The sequence below is a fragment of the Colletotrichum acutatum genome (genome assembly GCF_030867785.1).
Source record: "Colletotrichum acutatum strain CBS 112980 chromosome Unknown BDZ83scaffold_84, whole genome shotgun sequence".
NCBI classification, from domain to species: Eukaryota; Fungi; Ascomycota; class Sordariomycetes; order Glomerellales; family Glomerellaceae; genus Colletotrichum; species Colletotrichum acutatum.
The window spans coordinates 112,622-131,185 of NW_026849078.1; the positions used below are offsets into that span (position 1 = coordinate 112,622).

The 18,564-nt window shown below is 52.7% G+C and overlaps 9 protein-coding genes across 9 annotated transcripts; 6 read left to right on the forward strand and 3 right to left on the reverse strand.

The window, feature by feature from the left end:
• Nucleotides 1-138: 138 nt before the first annotated feature.
• BDZ83DRAFT_583768 (uncharacterized protein) lies at nt 139-2,091 on the forward strand (the record flags this gene model as incomplete). The annotated part of the gene is made up of 3 exons (XM_060505695.1): nt 139-411; nt 470-581; nt 638-2,091. The coding sequence occupies 3 exons, from the start codon at nt 139-141 to the stop codon at nt 2,089-2,091; spliced, it is 1,839 nt and encodes a 612-aa protein (XP_060362203.1).
• Nucleotides 2,092-2,462: 371 nt separating this feature from the next.
• Nucleotides 2,463-3,388, reverse strand: BDZ83DRAFT_654182 (ppic-type ppiase domain-containing protein; the record flags this gene model as incomplete). The annotated part of the gene is made up of 4 exons (XM_060510700.1): nt 2,463-2,472; nt 2,549-2,805; nt 2,884-3,150; nt 3,386-3,388. 4 exons carry the CDS (start codon nt 3,386-3,388, stop codon nt 2,463-2,465), a joined length of 537 nt encoding a protein of 178 aa, XP_060362204.1.
• Nucleotides 3,389-4,469: 1,081 nt separating this feature from the next.
• BDZ83DRAFT_630042 (uncharacterized protein) lies at nt 4,470-5,014 on the forward strand. Its single transcript, XM_060508795.1, has one exon. It carries the CDS (start codon nt 4,574-4,576, stop codon nt 4,790-4,792), a length of 219 nt encoding a protein of 72 aa, XP_060362205.1. The 5' UTR covers nt 4,470-4,573; the 3' UTR covers nt 4,793-5,014.
• Nucleotides 5,015-5,394: 380 nt separating this feature from the next.
• Nucleotides 5,395-6,349, forward strand: BDZ83DRAFT_721620 (RNA polymerase M/15 kDa subunit; the record flags this gene model as incomplete). Its single annotated transcript, XM_060512397.1, has 3 exons — nt 5,395-5,979; nt 6,177-6,230; nt 6,305-6,349. 3 exons carry the CDS (start codon nt 5,395-5,397, stop codon nt 6,347-6,349), a joined length of 684 nt encoding a protein of 227 aa, XP_060362206.1.
• Nucleotides 6,350-6,785: 436 nt separating this feature from the next.
• Nucleotides 6,786-7,309, reverse strand: BDZ83DRAFT_721621 (50S ribosomal protein L14; the record flags this gene model as incomplete). The annotated part of the gene is made up of 3 exons (XM_060512398.1): nt 6,786-7,081; nt 7,155-7,239; nt 7,295-7,309. 3 exons carry the CDS (start codon nt 7,307-7,309, stop codon nt 6,786-6,788), a joined length of 396 nt encoding a protein of 131 aa, XP_060362207.1.
• A 1,465-nt stretch (nt 7,310-8,774) lies between these two features.
• Nucleotides 8,775-11,213, forward strand: BDZ83DRAFT_721622 (uncharacterized protein; the record flags this gene model as incomplete). The annotated part of the gene is made up of 2 exons (XM_060512399.1): nt 8,775-8,882; nt 8,955-11,213. The coding sequence occupies 2 exons, from the start codon at nt 8,775-8,777 to the stop codon at nt 11,211-11,213; spliced, it is 2,367 nt and encodes a 788-aa protein (XP_060362208.1).
• A 1,491-nt stretch (nt 11,214-12,704) lies between these two features.
• Nucleotides 12,705-13,587, forward strand: BDZ83DRAFT_583762 (uncharacterized protein; the record flags this gene model as incomplete). The annotated part of the gene is made up of 2 exons (XM_060505693.1): nt 12,705-13,277; nt 13,447-13,587. 2 exons carry the CDS (start codon nt 12,705-12,707, stop codon nt 13,585-13,587), a joined length of 714 nt encoding a protein of 237 aa, XP_060362209.1.
• A 2,165-nt stretch (nt 13,588-15,752) lies between these two features.
• Nucleotides 15,753-16,109, forward strand: BDZ83DRAFT_754632 (uncharacterized protein; the record flags this gene model as incomplete). Its single annotated transcript, XM_060514502.1, has 3 exons — nt 15,753-15,830; nt 15,936-16,029; nt 16,081-16,109. The coding sequence occupies 3 exons, from the start codon at nt 15,753-15,755 to the stop codon at nt 16,107-16,109; spliced, it is 201 nt and encodes a 66-aa protein (XP_060362210.1).
• A 694-nt stretch (nt 16,110-16,803) lies between these two features.
• On the reverse strand, nt 16,804-18,374 carry BDZ83DRAFT_784477 (uncharacterized protein; the record flags this gene model as incomplete). The annotated part of the gene is made up of 7 exons (XM_060515609.1): nt 16,804-17,010; nt 17,052-17,252; nt 17,300-17,408; nt 17,437-17,770; nt 17,852-17,931; nt 17,995-18,141; nt 18,220-18,374. The coding sequence occupies 7 exons, from the start codon at nt 18,372-18,374 to the stop codon at nt 16,804-16,806; spliced, it is 1,233 nt and encodes a 410-aa protein (XP_060362211.1).
• Nucleotides 18,375-18,564: the final 190 nt, after the last annotated feature.

Sequence of the window (18,564 nt, forward strand, 5' to 3'; positions counted from 1 at the left end):
TCGTCCTCCCCCCTCTACCACGACATGTTTACAAGAACCTCTGCTCGCTTCGAGCTTCTCTCTCAGATCCTCCAATGTCTCAGACTCAAACTCAGACATTTGACAGACAATGTTCCCAGACTCCGTTTGCCATTGCGAATGTTCAGGAGAGATACCGAAGAGAACAGCACCGATAGATGGGAACATTGCACCCGCCTCATACGCCAGCGGATGCGTGACATCTTCTGGGTCGGGGTGATTTACCTCGCTAGCGAATTGCTCATATGGAGTCTCTTCCTGGGTCTGTACGAATATCGACTTGACTACCTGTCGCCCATCATTGGTATGGTGGTGGTGTTGTGTTTCATGTTCGCGATTTCATGTCTTTGTCCCAGGTCAGAGAGCTTCTACCACCGCCACATCAAGTGCAAGGTTTGTCCTTCACCTTTGTTCTCACACCACCACTGTTCGCAAGTATTGACTGGGCCAGGTCGACTTCATCAATAGCAACTTGGGCATTGGCTTTCCAGTGCCCATCGTCACGATTACTCAGGATAGACTGCTTGGCGGTAAGGGTATCGGAAGAGTAATTGGCAACTTTGGTAAGTGCACCTTGACACCAAAAACAACCTTGAGCATTCAAGACTGACGAACAAAGTGAACACCAACGTCGTCTTTTGGACATTGATTTTCCTGCTCTCTTGGGGCATCCTGGCCGGGATCCTCAGGATCCCAGCTCTTTCCCTACGCGGATCTGAAAAGAACAGCGACGTTGACACCGAAGTCGACCATCCAGGACACTCCGGCGGGCAAGACACACTCACACCGCGCATCGAGATGCCCCCTCCAACCCTCAGCCGCAGGCCATCAGAGTCAACGACCCTGAACGGAACCACGATCAACGGATACCATACCGATAAGGAAGCGGGACTGGGTCCAGATTCGAGGACCGTCTCGGCCTACTTCACCGACAGTGACTGCCCAACCCCTGTACCACCTCCGAGCCCACTGGGTAACTATCAAAACCGAGCATCGCTTTCAAGCTCGCAACAGCCACAAGTCTCGAGCGGAGAGGGTACCCAAAGGTTCACTTGGTTCAAGGAGTGCTACCCAATTATCCTATCAATTTTGCTCCTACTCACCGTAGGCATCCCTGTCTCGTATTCCCTAGGCGATGACCGCATCCTCGATGGGTGCATGCTGTGGTTCACCTGGATCAGCAGCACCAGACTGCAACGCAATTTTGGACGCAGCGACATCCTCTCTAACGTACAAGGGCTCAAGACGACAATCACGACACTCCTCAACCCAGTCCTCCTGATGACCCTCGGCATGATAGCCTACACGCGCGCCAAGGCCGCCGCTACGGACACGCCCATCAAGCAAACGTTGGCCCAGTTCGCGTGCAGTAATACTCTTTCTCGCATCTGGACTTCAAAGGTATCGAAATCTTATATCCGGAGCGACTGGTTCGGCGCCGGCGATGCGGCCATCTCTATCCTTGAGGTCGGCATCGTTGTTTGGGGATTCAAGCTCTATGAGTGTCGGAAGCAAATTTGGTCTCGCGCCGGCGCAGCCGTGGTTGTTCTCTCGGCTGCCTTTGCGGCACTCAACGTCTTTGTGTCGGTCCTGCTCGGTAGAGCAGTTGGTCTCGGGCCTCGCGAGGCGCTCTCCTTTGCAGCGCGCTGCACAACGCTGGCGCTGGCGCGACCTGCGATAGAGGCGGTCTACGGTAACGAGGTCGTTACCGCGGCACTGGTGGTGAGCAACGGCATATTCGGGCAGCTAATGTACCCGTTCATGTTGAGGAAGCTGGGATTTGGCTCGACTAAGGAGTTGCACGTTGACGTTGATGTAGACGAAGAAGAAGAGAGGCAGAGAGACGATGCGCTTACCATTGGAGTAGGAACGGCGATTGGTATCAACGGCGCGGCCATGGGCGTCTCGTATCTCTATGAGAGGAAGAGCCGGGCCGCGCCTTATGCTGCCCTCTCGATGACCGTTTTTGGTATCTTTACAGTCGTCTTCAGCGCGGTCGAACCGTTTACGACTACCTTGATGAAGCTGGCTGGCATAGGACCGGACAGGCTCCCGTATGGCGAGGTATCTTGAGATTCCTCAAGGTAGTTTGGCGCGTGAAATCGGTGACACAGCACGTAGAAGGCGGCGCTCTGGTTAATGTACGCAGCATAGCACAACATGATTGATCCATAGACAAAGGGGTGGGTGAGGCAAATTGTACTTGTGAGCTCGTGGGCTCTCTTCAGAAGCGCATTTTGGTATTTTTGGTATACAGTTATGCCAGTGGCACGCGCGCGATAAAACACGATTTTGCGAAAAATGTCATAAACGTCTGGCTGGCTCAGTTGGGCCAGCCGTGTCATGTCCACCGGCACTAGGCACTGGTTGAACTTTTTTTTCTCTTTTGAATCCCCCTGCCTGCTTACATGCGCATGATGCTGTTCGTCTCTACTCTATCGCATTTACTCCAGTCTGTAATTTGGGTGGTCAGTGAAACTATACGTGTAGGATAGGGGGTTGCAAGAAGAAACCAGACTTGGATGCTCACCTCTCGATCAAGTGCAGGCCGCTAGCCGTCTCCACGACGCCGCTGATATCTCCAGGGTTCAGACCAAAGGCAGCTTCTTCAAACTCCCGTTGCATGTCACCCTTGCCGAAGTAGCCCAGGTCACCCCTCTTACGGGCACTGCTGCAGTCGGACTCGGTCAGGGCCAGCTCGCCGAGCGTGGTCGAACCAGACTTGATCTTGGCCTCATGAGCCTTGATAATCTCGAGCGCGTCCTCCTTGGTGCGGGAGATTTCGGCCTGTGTGAACAGGTACTGTTAGCTGCCTTGTCCTCTAGCCTGGGGATATATATCTTTGTATTCAAATGTTGCGCGTACCTCTCTCCAGCTAGAAGGGCGCCGGCTGTCCTTGTGCTTGACGAGCAGGTGAGCAGCGCGGATCTTTCCCTCTGGCACGGGGACAGCCTGTGATCTTGCGCCGGCGCCAGCGCTGTGGTGGGTGGCCATGTAGTGCTTCAGCTTCTCGGTGTCGGTTCCCGCGGGCGGCTCCCAGCGTGAGACCTTTTCGGCGGCATTGAAGTAGTAGGGCAGGTTCTTGGAGTTGGAGTGTCGAACTTCCCAGCCGGGGGGGAGACCGGTGTCAGCCTGGTGAAGAGTTGTGTTAGTCGTCTGCTGAGAATGGCATTGTCTTGGTTGGTAAGCCGGACGGCTCTGCGGGATACGCAGAGAAAGATCAACGGCAGCATGCGACGGCCCAGAGACGAGGCTGCGCGATGGGAGGTAAACTGGGACACAAAGGAATCGAGCGGGGTCAGGTGTCGAGGGTGCAGAGAGGGAAAAGGCTCTGCTCTGGATACGAGATGCATCACTGCTTACTCACCATTGTTGCGCGTGAGGTTGTTTACGGGAGAGACGAGAAGGAGCTGTTGCGATAGCTGCGGGGAACAAAACGTGAATGGCGGGGGAAGTTGGTGGAAGAAACGAAGCTGTCGTGGAATAGGTACTGAAGTGTAAGAAACGTGGAGTTGGCAGAATAAGGAGGAGGAAGAACGGCACGACGATGGAGGCGAGAAGGGTGGGCGTCGAGGTACAAATGTACTCGGGAAGGTATACCGGTAACCTAAGGTACGGCAGCCGAACGGAAGAGACAATGCTAAGGTACTCTCCTCCGTAAGGTAAGTGTGGTAAGGTAAGGTGCAGCTGGGGAAGAGCTGGGGTTTTGGCGATGCACTCGAATGGATTGGATGAGAGAGAGGATGACGTGCGGCTGCTGGGGTAACCACCAACGAGGCCACGGGAGGGAGGGGGGAAACAAAAAGAAGCGCAAAAGCCAAGGTACGGGCCACAATGGTGGGTTACCTAAGCCAACAGAAGTACTTTTTATGCCACTTGAACAATGGATGTTCGCTGTCGGCGAGCGTTAGTGGGGAGTGGGGGGAGGGCTACGGGGGACCAGGTGACCTCTGACAGGGAACCAGACCGGAAAGGAACCTAGAGCTGGACTCGTGGACGCGCCGGGACGGGAACCATCAAAAAAGTTGTGTCCCTGAAAGGCGGGGAAAAGGGCGCTGGAGAGGGAGTTGATCATTCCCCTCAGCGCATCGAAACTTGTGTCCTTATTGGTTCCATTCCGTTCCAGTTCCTGTCGAATCACGTGTAGCCAAGGTCCCGTGCTCATCTTGGTAAGCTTACAAAGTTTCACCCACCAGACCTTGTCTCCAGACCTTTGGACGGGAAGCTCGTCACACGTCTTATTCGACGCAGGGTTTCCCGTCCCAGACCTGTCGATCCTTCTTATCAAGCCGCAGTCTATCAGGTTTTCCTCGAGGAAAAGGAGAAAAGGAGAACAGAAAGAGATGTCATCCGTAGGAACTGAAAATCCCAGATTAGGCTAAGCGACAATTGAGCTTTAGATTTCGACTAGCAACGAGTGCCCCTCGTCTGCATTTGGAGTTGTTAAATGAGGCCTCCCCCCCCCCCCCAATTGCTTGAGAAATGTTTGGCCTCATCGAAAAGTCCAGTGAGAAAAGTGACCAGTTGCCTGTCCAAATCTGTGTCAAATCACTCCATGATTTGCCAACGTTGGCTCATCCGCTGCCTACCTTACTATCAGTGTTCTCACGGTACCTTATGCGTACTGCTTCTCTCATTGGGGTTCTGTAATTCTCAAGGTTGCTGCCGTCTACTTGAGAACCTACTCCTAGCTGCAAGATATGGGCCTTTAATGGAAACAATAATGAAAGACGTTGTAGAATCCGAGAAGCTTTATAGGGAATATACAGGTTAGGCATAGATATGGTCACCTCAGATAGGGTGGCATATGACCGACACGCAAGGTATGAACGCTTGCCCTGGTGAAGCTGATTTTTGGCCCATTTTGATGTGAAGTCTTTCAATACATTTCTAAGAGGGGAGGGTCCTAGTCTCTGAAATACCAAATATCAAGCAAGTATGTCATAGAAAGTTGATATAACCCTATTAATCACACGAGGTGGCGGCCTCACTGATATTACAATCAGGTTGGCATCTTGGATGAACAATAGATGTGACTCACCGAAAGACGCCTCGGTGAACCGGTGACCATAGCTCGATGAAATTCCATCCCGCCCTGATACACCGAGAACGCCCCACCTTTCGCCTCCCGCACTGCAAAAAGGAACGTGCGCCTTTCTCCATCAGGTTCCTTTCGATTATTTGCGCCGCACTTCGCTTTTCCACCTGCTGCCTGAACCTCAACATTACACACCGCTGCCCGACTTTCAACAACGCGCTCAACAGCCCAATTTTGGTCTATAGACTTACGCAACGATACTGCGAAATTATTCCACTCCGTTTGATTAACCAAACCCCTCCCCGACGCACAAGAATCGCTTCGCGACGGACATCACGATGGCGACCCCCATGAGCACAAACTCCCAAGACGACGGCGCGAACAAGAAGCTTGAGCAGATTACCTTTCGCTTTTGCTCCGAATGCTCCAACATGCTCTACCCCAAGGAGGACGAAGAGACTCACCGCCTCCAGTTCACCTGCCGAACCTGCCAGTTTACCGAGGAGGCCCAGTCTACCTGCGTCTTCCGCAACGTCATGAACAACGCCGCCGGTGAGACCGCCGGTGTCACACAGGATGTCGGTTCGGATCCTACTGTAGGTGATCCCCAGTCTGTTCTTGCCCCTGTTGTATGCATCGGCTGCGGCCACGCCATCCTTTGCAGCGGCTGCGGTAACCCGTCCGACGACTTCAACGTCTCGGCGGCCCCTACCCACCAGCACGACGGTCCCCAGAGCAAGAAGACGGAGATCACATGGGACGACCTGATGGACATGGCCGAAGACGAGGCCCTTGACGAATACGATGAAGAAAAGGAATCGGTCACCTCCGACGAGATTAACCACGGATTCGCGGGCATCGCGCTCAACAACGAGCCCGACTCCGCCAACCGGAATGTCTCGTGGCCTACCTTTCAGCTGGCTGTCAGCCAGTGAAAAGAGACCCTCGCTACGCGTTACCACACGACCTATTCTTGGATGATATCCCCTGGACCTGGCTTTTGCAATGGGATTTTGGCTTTCACCTTGGATACGAGACCTCCCTTGTGATCAGCTGGCTGACGCTGCATCTTTCCCGGATCTAGCTTCCACGATCAAACAAGGAATGCCCCGTCTGCAAGGGCGGCGAAGCCGTCTTCTTTCAGTCTCAACAGCGAAGCGCCGAGACGGGCATGGTTAGTAGAACCCACATCTTCTCTCTCTCAACCACCTATCAGGATGTCCCAAAAGCTAACACGTTCTCGTGCAGAAACTGTTCTATGTCTGCTGCGATTGCGGTCACATCTTCCAGTAAAAGAGACGACCTGATGAAGATACCACGACATTGTTCTAGAGGAGGTTACCATGCATTGTAAGGAGTATTCTGGCGTTCGAGCTGTCGATTGGGGGAAAAAAAAGGCCATGGGGCGGCCACGGTTTTTGTCTTAAGCTATCATACAGACCATTGAGATGCATCTCCCTCGAGGGGATTAATTAGGCTTTGCCATTATTCTTTACCTGCTGCAAGTGACCTTTGAACTTTGACCCGTGTGTGACTTGAATTGACTTTCTGAATGTTTTTGTATTTGATGGAGATTGGTATCGACTGCCAACCCTGGAAACGCCGGCTCATGCATTCGTATAATACACTTCCCCCAATCTGATGACTTTTGTCTCCTATACTTTTACAAAGATCCTACACGTCTTTCTTGTCGCACTACCCCCTGCCTCCTCTTTCATCGCCATTCCCTTTATGCGTGCATGGGCGCCATGGAAAGGATCTTGCTCCACTTCTTCCTTCTCAGCTCAGCACCAACGACGCCGTTGATACGTGATCCAACGGGGTCGCCGGCCTTGTTGATGAGAACGCAGGCGTTGTCGTCGAATCGGATGACGCTGCCGTCGGGACGGAGAGTCTTTTGCTTGGTGCGGACAACGACGGCGTGGCGCATGTCACCGCGCTTGACCTTGTTGGCGGCAGATGAGCCGGCCATGCCACCCTCGCTGGCACCTCGGTGCTTCTGGACCACGACAACGATTCTGTCACCTACGATATGATATGTGTTAGTCTCGAGATCGAGTCGCGTGGAGTGAGGGGTTATGTGGGCGACGGGTCGTACCGATGCGGGCGAGCTTCTTCTGGCCGACGACCATGGCACATTCGACCATGGCAGCACCTGAGTTATCGATGCATTGCAGCACCGTCTGAGTGTGCGTTAGCTTACTGAGTCAATGAACACACAATGGAAAGACGACACACCTTTAGTTGGATCATTCTGGCGGGAGGACCTCGTGGTGGGCTGTAATATACCGATTCTCCCCTGGCTGGTCACTGTCTCTATGAAGCTATCTCGAAAAGGTGGGACTGCAAAGTTGAATTCCACGTCGGAAGAACGGACTGACATAGATCCGGTGGCCCAAGACGACGGACCAGTAGAGTGGATCCGGTGCCCCACTTGAAGGGTCGCATGTTGCCCCGTTGCTGCGGACAGGCCTCTGGCAGCCAAAGGAGGTTAGCCGCATCAGATTAAGCGCATCTCATTGGCTATCTTAGCCGGTCATAACTTGGTCTGTGCGACTATTTTGACGTCTCAGTGCAAACTCGGGGCCACTTCAACGATAATTGCCTAGCCACTGAGATTTGCAACTTGTGATTGGGCCACCGAACCCCCCGGCAAGGCGCAATCCAATGTTTCCCTTCCTTTCTTGCTTCCCTCCCTCTCTCCCGTCCTGCGTCTCTGTCTGGCTGGTCTGTCTGCTCTCCCCTGGAAAGCTGGAAAAGAAGGAAGGAAGGAATCTGGAATCTGTTCCATTGGGACTTGCTTGAGTCGGACCTGAACGAATTGAGACTGAGTTTGCTCAAGAGAGTAAGAAGGAAGGAACCACCCGAAGCAACCAACTTTCCACCCAGCAAGAGCGAATTAAAATTGGGACAAGACGGCGACTTCCATTGCTGCTTCCTGCTCATCTTGAGTTCAGGTCTCTTGACGTCCAGCCTCACACACACCTCACCTCATCACATCCTACATCCCACCTCCCACCTCAACCTAACCACATCCACTTTTTTGTCTCATTTCCCTCCCCATTCTCATCTCTTTATCCGCTCCATCGTCCGTTGTTCGACGTCTTTGTTTCCCACAGAGCCTCCCTTACGGTACTTGTGGATGAAGCTATTTTGATTCCTACATTCATTCCTTGAGCATTCATCCCAGCGCAACAACAAGGAGCCAGGAGGATCCACGTCTTGTTTGTTCTTCTCCCATATCCTTCCGTACCGAGTATGATCCACGACGGCCCTGCGCATTAATCTCCACAACCGCCCGCCTACCCTGACCAGCCTGTCCTCGTTGGCTTGTTTATGCCCCCTTTGGACTTTGGACCGGAAGACATGACGACACCCAGCCTGAGCTGACCTTTCCCTCATCTTTTTGCGTCTTTTTGGATACAACAACCTTCTTCCCGGTCTCACCCACATCTGTTTCTGGTCCTATCCTTAGCGGCCGACTCGCGACAATCGTGGCCCAGCTGTCACTCCCCCACATCATTCGCTGCGCTTGACCTTGGGCTGTTGAAGGGAGCCCGACCTCGCATTTGGTCCTTCGTCCACTCCTTGCTCTGTGCGCTGACGCTGGTCCCTCGACGCTCGTTTAGCCTTTCCCGACTTCGCCTCGGGTTCGCTCCTTCCAACTTGCGCCGACGACGACAATTGCGACGCCGCCAGCGCTCATTTCTATCTCACGATGCCGCCCTCTGCTGCTGCCGCAAAGAAGCAGAAGAATAAGCAGACGCTGACATTGGCGCAACTGGCATCCTACGACGACTTCCTGACTGATGCTCTAGTCGATCATGTATGGGTCTCGGTTCCGCCGGGCAGCCATGCCTCGGGCATTTGGGGGGCCGGAGAAGCTGACACTTTGCAGGTTTTCTACTGGACTACGATTCCCAAGAACAGAAACTCCTATCATCCTTCGCGAGGCGTGCGGGAGGAGGATATTACCCAAATCATCCGCGACGAGCTCGCTGTCAGCAAAGACCTCGAATCTGCCGAGCGCAAGTTGCTAGCCACCGATGGCTTCCGCAAGTTCTTCGCCGCCCTCAAGACGGATAAAGCCAAGGATGACTTCAAGCGTCACATGCGCCGCTACGTCCAAATTTACCTCCCCGATTGCCCCTTTGAGGTGAACTCGACGAACCGCTACACAATTGTGTCGCACGAAGCCGCCATCACTGCCCGACGCTTTATACGGCGAAACGAGACGATCAAGTACTTGGCCGGAACGCAGGTCAACATTTCACCCGAGGAGGAGCGAGAAATGACAGCCCGCAAGAAGGACTTTAGCATTATCATTTCCGCCAGAAACAAATGCGCCAGCCTGTTCATGGGCCCTGCTCGATTTGCGAACCACGACTGCAGAGCCAATGCGAAGCTCATGACTACGTCTTCAGCCACGATTGAGATCATTGCGACGAGGAACATCGATGTTGGCGAAGAGATTACCGTTACGTATGCCGAGAACTACTTCGGGGAGGACAACTGCGAATGTCTGTGCAGAACATGCGAAGACAGATGTGCAAACGGTTGGGCGCCAGCAGAAGGAGAAGTTGTGGTCAAGAAGAGCATCGAGGAGTCCGCTTTGGACGGCTACTCGTTGCGCCGGAGGAGAAGGGACGATAGCACCGGCCCTTCGTCTCGAACCCCTTCCGTCACGCCAGACATCCGGCCACGGGTGTCCAAATCACGGCTCAGGAGCGGGAAACCTGGCCGAGACTCTCTAGCAGTCGACTCTCCAATGTCAGATGCTCTTTCACCAGAAAAGAAGCAATCCTTCGATTCACTCGTCACACCGCCCATTACGCCATCCAAAAGACGAAAGATTTCGGCCACACAAGCAGCCACAGCCCGTCAGGAAGCTATCGTCACGTCAACAGAGAGCTCGGCTTCCGAGTCTGTGCGCAGCATGTCATTGACCAGTAGCGGAAACGAGGATGGGTCGGTGACGGACATTACTGAGCCGGAGAAAGACTCCCCGGAACCGAACCAAAGTCAGAAGCATTCGGAGCTTGTCAAGAAAGAGGAGTATGAGGAGACCACGGAGCAAGCACTGGCTAAGGCGGCGCCGTTCTCGTCGCAAAGAAGGGGCCAGAGGGAAACGTCAGACACAAGTCGGGCTGCATCTGTTGTTGTCTCCCGATCAATCCCCATCTCGTCCTTGTGCAATCCTCCATCCCCGCCTTCTAAAACTCCGGGTTCAAACCCTCCAGCATGGCTATATCCGGCGAGCATCGCTCCATACAAGATACAGGATCGTATGAGTATCGCAGCTGCCATGTGCAGTAGCGTGAGCACGAAGCCAGTGACAATGCCATCGACAGGCGCATCGATAAGCTCTAGCACAAGCAGTTTGAAGCTGACACAAAACGTTGATAAATCCTCCTCAACAAAAGCGTCGCTCGGAAGCTCTCGTCGCGAGGTCGTGGTGCAAACGTCAAAGGTTGAGGCTCTGGCGTCAATAGAGCAAGACGGGTTGGGCCACCGCAGCTCCGACACCGTGCTGACATCAAAGGTCGAAGCTCCGGTATCGACAGAAAATCCTGCGCCGATCACTGACAGTATCAAAGTCTGTGCAAAGGTTGCTGAGACGGTGGAGGGCGGTGGTGACCAGCCACCTCTGAAGAAGCGCAAGTATCAGCGGCGCACCTTTATCAAGGAGACCACACCACCCGCAAAGACCCGAACGCCCGGCGATTATACTCTTACGCCACTGTTGCTATCAGAGCCGCAGACGGCATGGGTTCGCTGCATGAATTGCGAGACGGCATTTGTGCAGCAGAATGCGTACTACACCAAGAGTTCGTGCCCGCGCTGTGAACGCCACTCTAAGCTATACGGTTACATTTGGCCGAAGACTGAGAGGGCCGGGCCTCAAGATAAGGAGCAGCGCATATTGGACCACCGCCTCATCCACCGGTTCCTAGGGCGCGACGAAGAGGCGCGTATCCGGGGACGAAAACGACCCGCAGCGAGCACATCGGAGACACTCGAAGATTACGCGGGGAGCAGACTTGGAAACAAGCGGCTAAGGATCGCGGGTGCAGAGTCCGGGGAAGGCGAAGATACGAGCGGGTTACGACGGAGTGGTCGAATGCGCAAGGCCAGCATCAAGGTGGCAGAGCCGTAGGAGAGGCGTGGCGCGAGGCAGCCAACCGGAGCGGTCCGGGATCCAGCCGGAGAGAAACTCTCCCCAGTCCGGGGCTCCAAAGGCTCCCACCGTGGCTTTTCCTTGAACGCAGAAACGAACGACGGGGATTTATAATTGGAACATGGGGAAACATGAGGTGGAAAAGGCGTATGTCTTGTGTTTCATTGCGACAGCACATTTCTGGCTTGGGATTTTGGTTTGGTCTTTTTTTTTTTCCCTCCCCCAGGTTTATTTTCCTGCTATGCATGCATAATGGCATGCACACATGTGCAGTACATAGTAAAAGATACCATAGCTCCTCGCCTTGCATACTACTGTCCGTCTGCAGGGTGGCAGAGGATGCACAGGGGACTTTTTACCTAGGTAGTCCTCCCCCCCTTCGATTCTGGCGTGGTGTTGAGAGACAACATTCCAGCCATCTGTCTTGGCTGGTAAGCTACTTTAGATAAGGAGGAATTGGATGCACACACACAGACACAGAGCTATATACAAGGGACCAAAGGGGAATGTCCATTGAGCCGGAGAGGCGAAAGAAAGAATTGATGAGAGAGAGGATAATCTACTTCTTCAAGACGAGGACATATTTCTCTACGTGCCGCCGCCTGCTGCTTTCTCAACTTTCCTTGATCTTCTTTACTGCGTAAGGAAAGGTATTGTTTGTTTTTAATTCTTCCCCTTGCCTGATCCCCAACCGTCGTCGGATTCGGACATTCAGCTTATCAAGCAGCCCTCAGCGTACCTCGTACCTCATGCGAGTTTGCTTACTTGCGTTGCTGCACATCTTTTGCTGATGGTTTCGGTCGGCGACCGAAAGCGACTTCTCTCACCAAAAGCAAAGACGTAGGAATTGGCCTTGGTTATTGTTGTTGGCATAAACACACATTCATACTTACATACATACCTTCAGGCTGCCTTGGGCACACCTCAACCTTGTCCATTTATCTTCCTCGACCTCGACAGATACACGACGACTTACATCGACCACTGCGACCTCCACCTCATCCACACCTCAATCTCACCTCTCAGAGCTCTTCTCACCCCGCCGCCTTGGAACAACCTGCATAAAAACGGTGTCGTCGCGAACGGTGCGTCGCTAGCAACCTGCGCTAAGGCAAGCAAACCCTATCCTAGGACCTAGGAAGCTTTGCCTTTTCCTTTCCCTGCTCTTCCTGCCCTGCTTGTCATAAAGCTCGAGCACACCTCACTACCTATCCTTAGCTCGGGTCCTGTCGCTTGCTCGCAGCTCACCACCACTCACCACCCATCACTCACCGACCTATATCTTGGGCCCCTCACCTGCCTACTATTAAGTTTGCTCTCGGGACCGTTTCCCAAGAAACCGAGCCAGAGTTCTCCTATTCTCGTTTGGATCTATATCCTTTCATCTTGGTACCCTCCGTCCCATCCAACCCTTCCTCGCAATTTATCGCGAAGTGTGTGAAAAAGGGGGAGGGGCATCCGCCGTTCATCATGTCAACCGAGACCTTTACACAAAAGACCATGATGAGTGCCGACCTCTCGGGGCCGCACAATTATCTCGACTACCAACACCAATACCAACACCACCTGTACAACCCGGCACCAAGGCTCTCCGCCCTCGCCTATCCGCACCTTTCCTCCCGGGGCCAGACTAAGCAAGCCAAAAGGCGGTCGCTGACGGCGGCCCGGCAACAACCACGACAACCGCAACCACAGTCCTTGCATCCCCTGACGACGCTGCTGGCCGTGATATTCGATTTCTTTTTGAGGGGCATCCTGGATCTTACGAGGCCGCCGAGGGAGCTGGTTAAGTTCACCGTCATGGGCATCTTCGATACGCTGTGCTGGGCCTATCATGCACTGCCAATGCCGCTCGCGCTCGGTCTTCTCTACTGTGGGTTCCAGAGCGTCCCGGACGCGCTGCACGGCGTCGAGGAGCTGCGGGTGATTTACAGCACGAGGCTGGGCGGTGATGCATTCCCCGGGAGCGCATCCGGCATTGAGGGTCTCTACGGGCTTGGCGAGATGGCTTTGGTGCGATGGGGTGATTTAGGAGTCTGGTCGGTAAGTTGCATCTTTTATTCTTTGCGTTTTTTGACATCATTCTTCTCTATCCCTCCTTCTGCTTGGATGATTGATTGCTTTGATCGTCTCCGGTTTTTGCATCATTCTCCAAGACTGGAGAGGTTATACAAAACATGAAGAGTATTGAGACTGATGTTTTGTGGTTCAGGCGTTTTACTGTCTCGCTTTGATGACGGCAGCATATGCGGTCATGGTCCTCTTGGAGATGCGCGACTACATCCGCGACACCTGGGCTCTCATTATGGACGAGGCTCTCGAGGTCCAGGCGTTGCGGGCGGACGAGTGCTAGTCGACGCCTCCGGAATTTCAGAAGGGGTGGTTTAGTCCTCTTTTCGCCTCGCTTTTCACCCTTCTTTCCCCTATTTGGGCCTTTCTGGACCTTTTTGGGGCAATCGGAATCCCATCCTGCCCTACGGTCGCGGGGTCGGCATTCGGCGCTGGTTGCTAGGCGTCATTTCTATCTTTTTATTTTCGTTGGGGGCGAGAGGTGAGAATGTGTGTGATAGGGAGAGAATCGGCGGTCGGACTTTTGGAGATCTTCATTCCCCGAATCCTGGCTTTCACTCTCCTCTGTCATTCTCACTCTCATTCTCACTCTCACACACTATCATCTCATTCAATGGGATCAGCAGGCGTCGACCAGTACAAAAGTTTAAACGGCTAAAAATGGGTATATATGCTTAGGCGCTTTGGGCAAGAGTTTCGCATCTCTTGGCGTGGATTTCAATTCTCCGTTTCTTCGGATGACGAAAATTGATGAGTTTTGCTTTGGGTTTGGAACTTGGAAGGAAAGAAACGCAGAAAAGATTGCGGAGAAAACATTGGGATACAGCGAGACTGAACTTAGAAGGCACCCGATGCAGAAACTGTCACAGTCGCAGTCACAGTCGCATTCGCGGTCGGCTGGCATCGGTGGACGCTTCATGATGATGATACTACAATACCTAATAATGAACAAGACTGTTGTCTGTCCTGCACTCTCGTTCCTCCTCCGTCCATTGAGATGGGTGGAAGAAGAGTGTGGGCAGTCATCAAATTTCGAGATGAACTCGATCTCAGCTCAATCATCCTTTGCAATCCTCCCAGTCCGCTCCTCTGACCGACGCAAACCTACCACTCAGCTCCGAGTCCCGTTATCATGATTCCAGATTCCCCCGACTGGGCCTTATAATTCGAGGTGCACTTTTGCTTTGACTTCGGAGCACTCATTGGACATGCTTCTTTGCCCTGCTGCAGCCAACAGGCCACCCACACGCCCAATCATTGGGCGCCACAACCATTCCCTGCTTTTGCTCGCTGCATCTTCTCTCCACATCTCTCGCTTCCTCTTCATCAGTTCACCAGTCTCGGTGTCTCGGTCGCCCTCTCGCATCGACGCTCCGATCCCTCGTCTCCTTGCTGACGAGTTGCTTTTTCCTATTCCCCGCATTCTTCGACTAATCAGACACTCAAGATACCAACAGCAGACACAGACATGGGTGGGCCGCAGTCAGCTCAGCCTTTTGCGGCAGAGACAGAATGGGGGTTACATGTTCGTTTCCTCTCTATCCAGGGCTCCGGCCGACTGATTCGGACCTCCACTCCACGGTCTGGGTTCCGCCCTACCACAAGCCACCCACCCTCTTCCCCCCGTGGCCCCCGTTCCAGCCGTCTCGAAACGGAGAACCATCTTTGGCGAATTTAATCGACCACCCCAACTTTCTAGCACACTCTTTCTCGAATCTTTACCAATCAGAGCTCGCCCCGGCGCAGACGATCAGGCTGGCTGGACTGCTGTTGGACCTTGGATGCCCGATTCTCCTGTAAATACCACGTGTCGTGCTGGGCAGCTGAGGCAGAAGTGCACGAATAGAGCAGAATTAGGTATACCATTTTCCAGCCCTTCGTTGGTCAAAGTAGGGGTACCTACTTCGGAGAGTTCTTTCTCGGCCGTAGGAGATCTACATCCCATCGTTCTCGCCACACGTTCGGAGTTGCTGGGATGACCGTAGGGCCGGCCGCGACCGTTGGAGATTCTTGTTATAAGGTCGCATGTCAGACCCAACTCTACCTACCTACCAACTCCGGAGTTCGCGAGCCTTATTCTGCTGTGCTGACGATGAGATTCCTTCTGGGACATGCTTGACCTTGCTTGACCCCGCGATTCATGTTTGCATTCGGAACCTTTTATTGCTTACGCTGCCTTCCGGAAAGTCTCTGCACACTCTTCCCCTTTTGATTCTTCTCCTTTCCCCTTTATACACAAAAAGTCGTATCCCGACATTCTTCATCCGCTGATTGCCGCGCGTGGGGTGATTGAACACCAAGGGAACGTGAAACAACAACAGCGCTTACCGTCTACGCCCGCGATCCGATCGACGACTAGCCCCAAGTGGTTGATATCTTATCAGGAACAGCAAACAGACCAGAAACTTTGGCTTGGACCTAGTCGAAATGTTGAGAATGTTTTCCGACATGAATGGGCTTGGGGGTTCGCTTTTGGTTGTCATCGTGCTGATGGCTCTGGTCTTTGCCGCATCCAGATTCGACTTTGTAAGTGTTTCACTCTTGGGTGTGGTCAAGTGGTGCAGCACCTCCAGCACCACCACCACCACACCTTCGCCTTCGGATAGCGACGGTACTAATCGGCTTATACAGGTCCTGACGTCAGGCAAGTCCAAAGATGGTGATTTGGAAGGGGAGGATGATTCGACTTACGCTTTCTACGCTTCCAAGAGGAGAAGGGCTTCCAGTGAGTTGTTGTGCATGGTGTCGACGTGCTATCTATTGACGACATCCAAAGGTGTGAAGCGAGTCACTTTCGACATCTAGCGACGAACGTACGCGTTGGACTGCATGCATCGACGGCAGCATCTTGGAGTATCACCCAATGTTGTTTGAAATTGTAGGGTTTCATTTTTGTCATGAAAGGCTAGGCGCACTGGGACGGCAATGGAGGAGTTTTTGTTTACGGCAGCTCATCGCTCGCTGTCAGCCTTTACACATCGTCGTAGCTTCAAGTTCTAACTGAGAGCACAAGTTGTTCAACTATGAAGATGCATTACCTACTGCAAAGATACGCAAGACGCAAGAGGTCACTAAGCCTAGCCGTTGCACAGTACTACACGAGGTTGCATATATTATTACCACTCTCATCAGCAGCAACCGAAAACTGAGAACTCTGCTATATGATTTGTTTGATAGGCATCTTTAGATGTTTGCGCTTCCTGGGCGCCAAAAGTGAACAATTCTATCGACGTAACATACGCAAGATGACGACTTTTGCATTTATAGATCGTTACGGACATGTGTGCTGGGTCAGAAAGAGGTGCGCTGACTTACGTGCGAAGAGTTTTTAAAATCATGTTCGAGCTGAAGCAAAACATAAAGTAGGGATTACACTCGTGAGAAGAAACGAATTGAAGCGACACTCATGAAAATTACAAACATGACTCAAACCTTTTCCTTCCTTTCAGGCTGTTAAAGCTTCATTTTTTTCATGGACGAGAAGGTCGGGCTCTAGTCCTCAGTACTTAATAGATCCAACCACTGCCTGGGCTTTGCGAAGCCAAGTATGTGTCTTGACGACTTGATCTCGGGCTTCTGCCCTGATGTCTTGCTGTGTTGTTGCAAGCTCGGCCTGGATCTTATTGCCTTCGATAGTGTCGATACCTTCAGGGTTATCTCTCGTATGGACCAGCGCATAGACATCCGTGTCCGACGCCTCATCATCCTAGAAGCCCCACAACTACCGGTGTCCCACCAACTAAGTACTGATTTCGTGTCCAGAAGCTTGTCTGGCTGGCCATTCTTGCCCTTGGCCCAGGTGGAGATCACGAACGAACCCCGGCTTCGAGCTCGGTTGATCTCAGACGCTGTGAGTTTGGGTCCTTTTCTGAATCCTGGACTGGGGAGAATGAAATGACCCCTTAGTCTGGGATAACCATAACCAAGATCGGCTGTGTTGGTGACATCCTGGAATCGTTAGACGCTGGCAATCACGGGCCTCGTCGGAATCTTACATTGGATATCATCGGGCGCGTGTCCCCGGGTGTGATCTTCTCCTTGGTGAATGGCTCAAGAGGCGTGTCGAGGCCCCGCTGTGCCTTTGAGGCCAGGTAGGATATCCAGCTGTTTGGACTTGTTGTGAGAGTCCTACCACTTCCAGAACATATAGTCCATGGAACAACGGTGGAAGAAGAAAATCGGATCGAATGCCGCCGTGTCATTCTCACCCATATCGCCGTTTGCGAATGGATAAACGTCGACATTATCATCTAGCTTACTGGGCACGTCGAAACCCTCAACGGCTAAATGCATGGAGTTGTGAGGCTCCTCGAGAGAGACCACTACAGAATGGAAACCACGCCTCACCCTCGTTTTATTCCAGTCCTGGGCGGAGTTCGCATTTGAGAAGACAGTGTAATTGGGGGCATCGAGACATTCTTTAAATTTTGCGCAATTCCCGCATTTACCTCTTCGCCTTTGTAGTTCTTGAATATTTTGAGATTGAGCCAGCATGTAATATTGCCGTTCAAGAGTTCAGTAGGCTTTCCAGGCGGCAGATTGTTCACTTCGGCATTGTGATCCGAGGTCTTTGTGTTGAAGTCGGCACTGACCAGTCCAGAGTAGGGGTATCGCACTGTCTCGTACCCTTTAGGCTTTGTGTAGCCATCGGAAAAGTCTTTTCCTTGGCCGTCCAGATCATGCCTGTAACTTGTAGAAGAACAGTGGATTCGGGACAAACGATCCATCTTTGAACCTGTAGTCCTTCCGAGTGAAGAGATCGGGCAGTCTCTTCTCCATTGATTCATTCGACCATTCGTTCCAGTACGGCAGAGCAAGATTGCTGCATCCCGGGGCACTCCGCAAAGCATTCTCTAGTCGCAAGAGGTAGGCACGGTGCCATGTGGGAAACAACACAGTCCCATGCTGACATTACGTTGGTGCGGGAAGGCCATGATACCCAGCAATGGTGAAATATGAAATCTTGTCGTCTGGCTTCAGGCTGATGACGTGTTGAAATGCTCTGACAAGGGTATCAAGCTCATCCTGATTGAGGGTAGCAAGATCTTTCCTAACACGAGGCTTGGACATCGTCTGTAGATTGTAGTTGATTCTATGAGATGACAAGAATATCCGAGCAAGTGGGGTAAGATTCAAAGGCAAAATTTGGTTGTGTTGAGCCTCTCTTGATGTCAAAGAAGGGTAAACAAATCCTACACAATCATCAGGAGGATCGTTGCCAGTATTCATGGACTTTCGCCGGGGAAAAGCTCTACCATTT

Excerpts from the sequence above, each read along its gene's own strand:
- BDZ83DRAFT_630042 (XM_060508795.1), top strand. The coding sequence starts at position 4,574 with ATGATTTGCCAACGTTGGCTCATCCGCTGCCTACCTTACTATCAGTGT.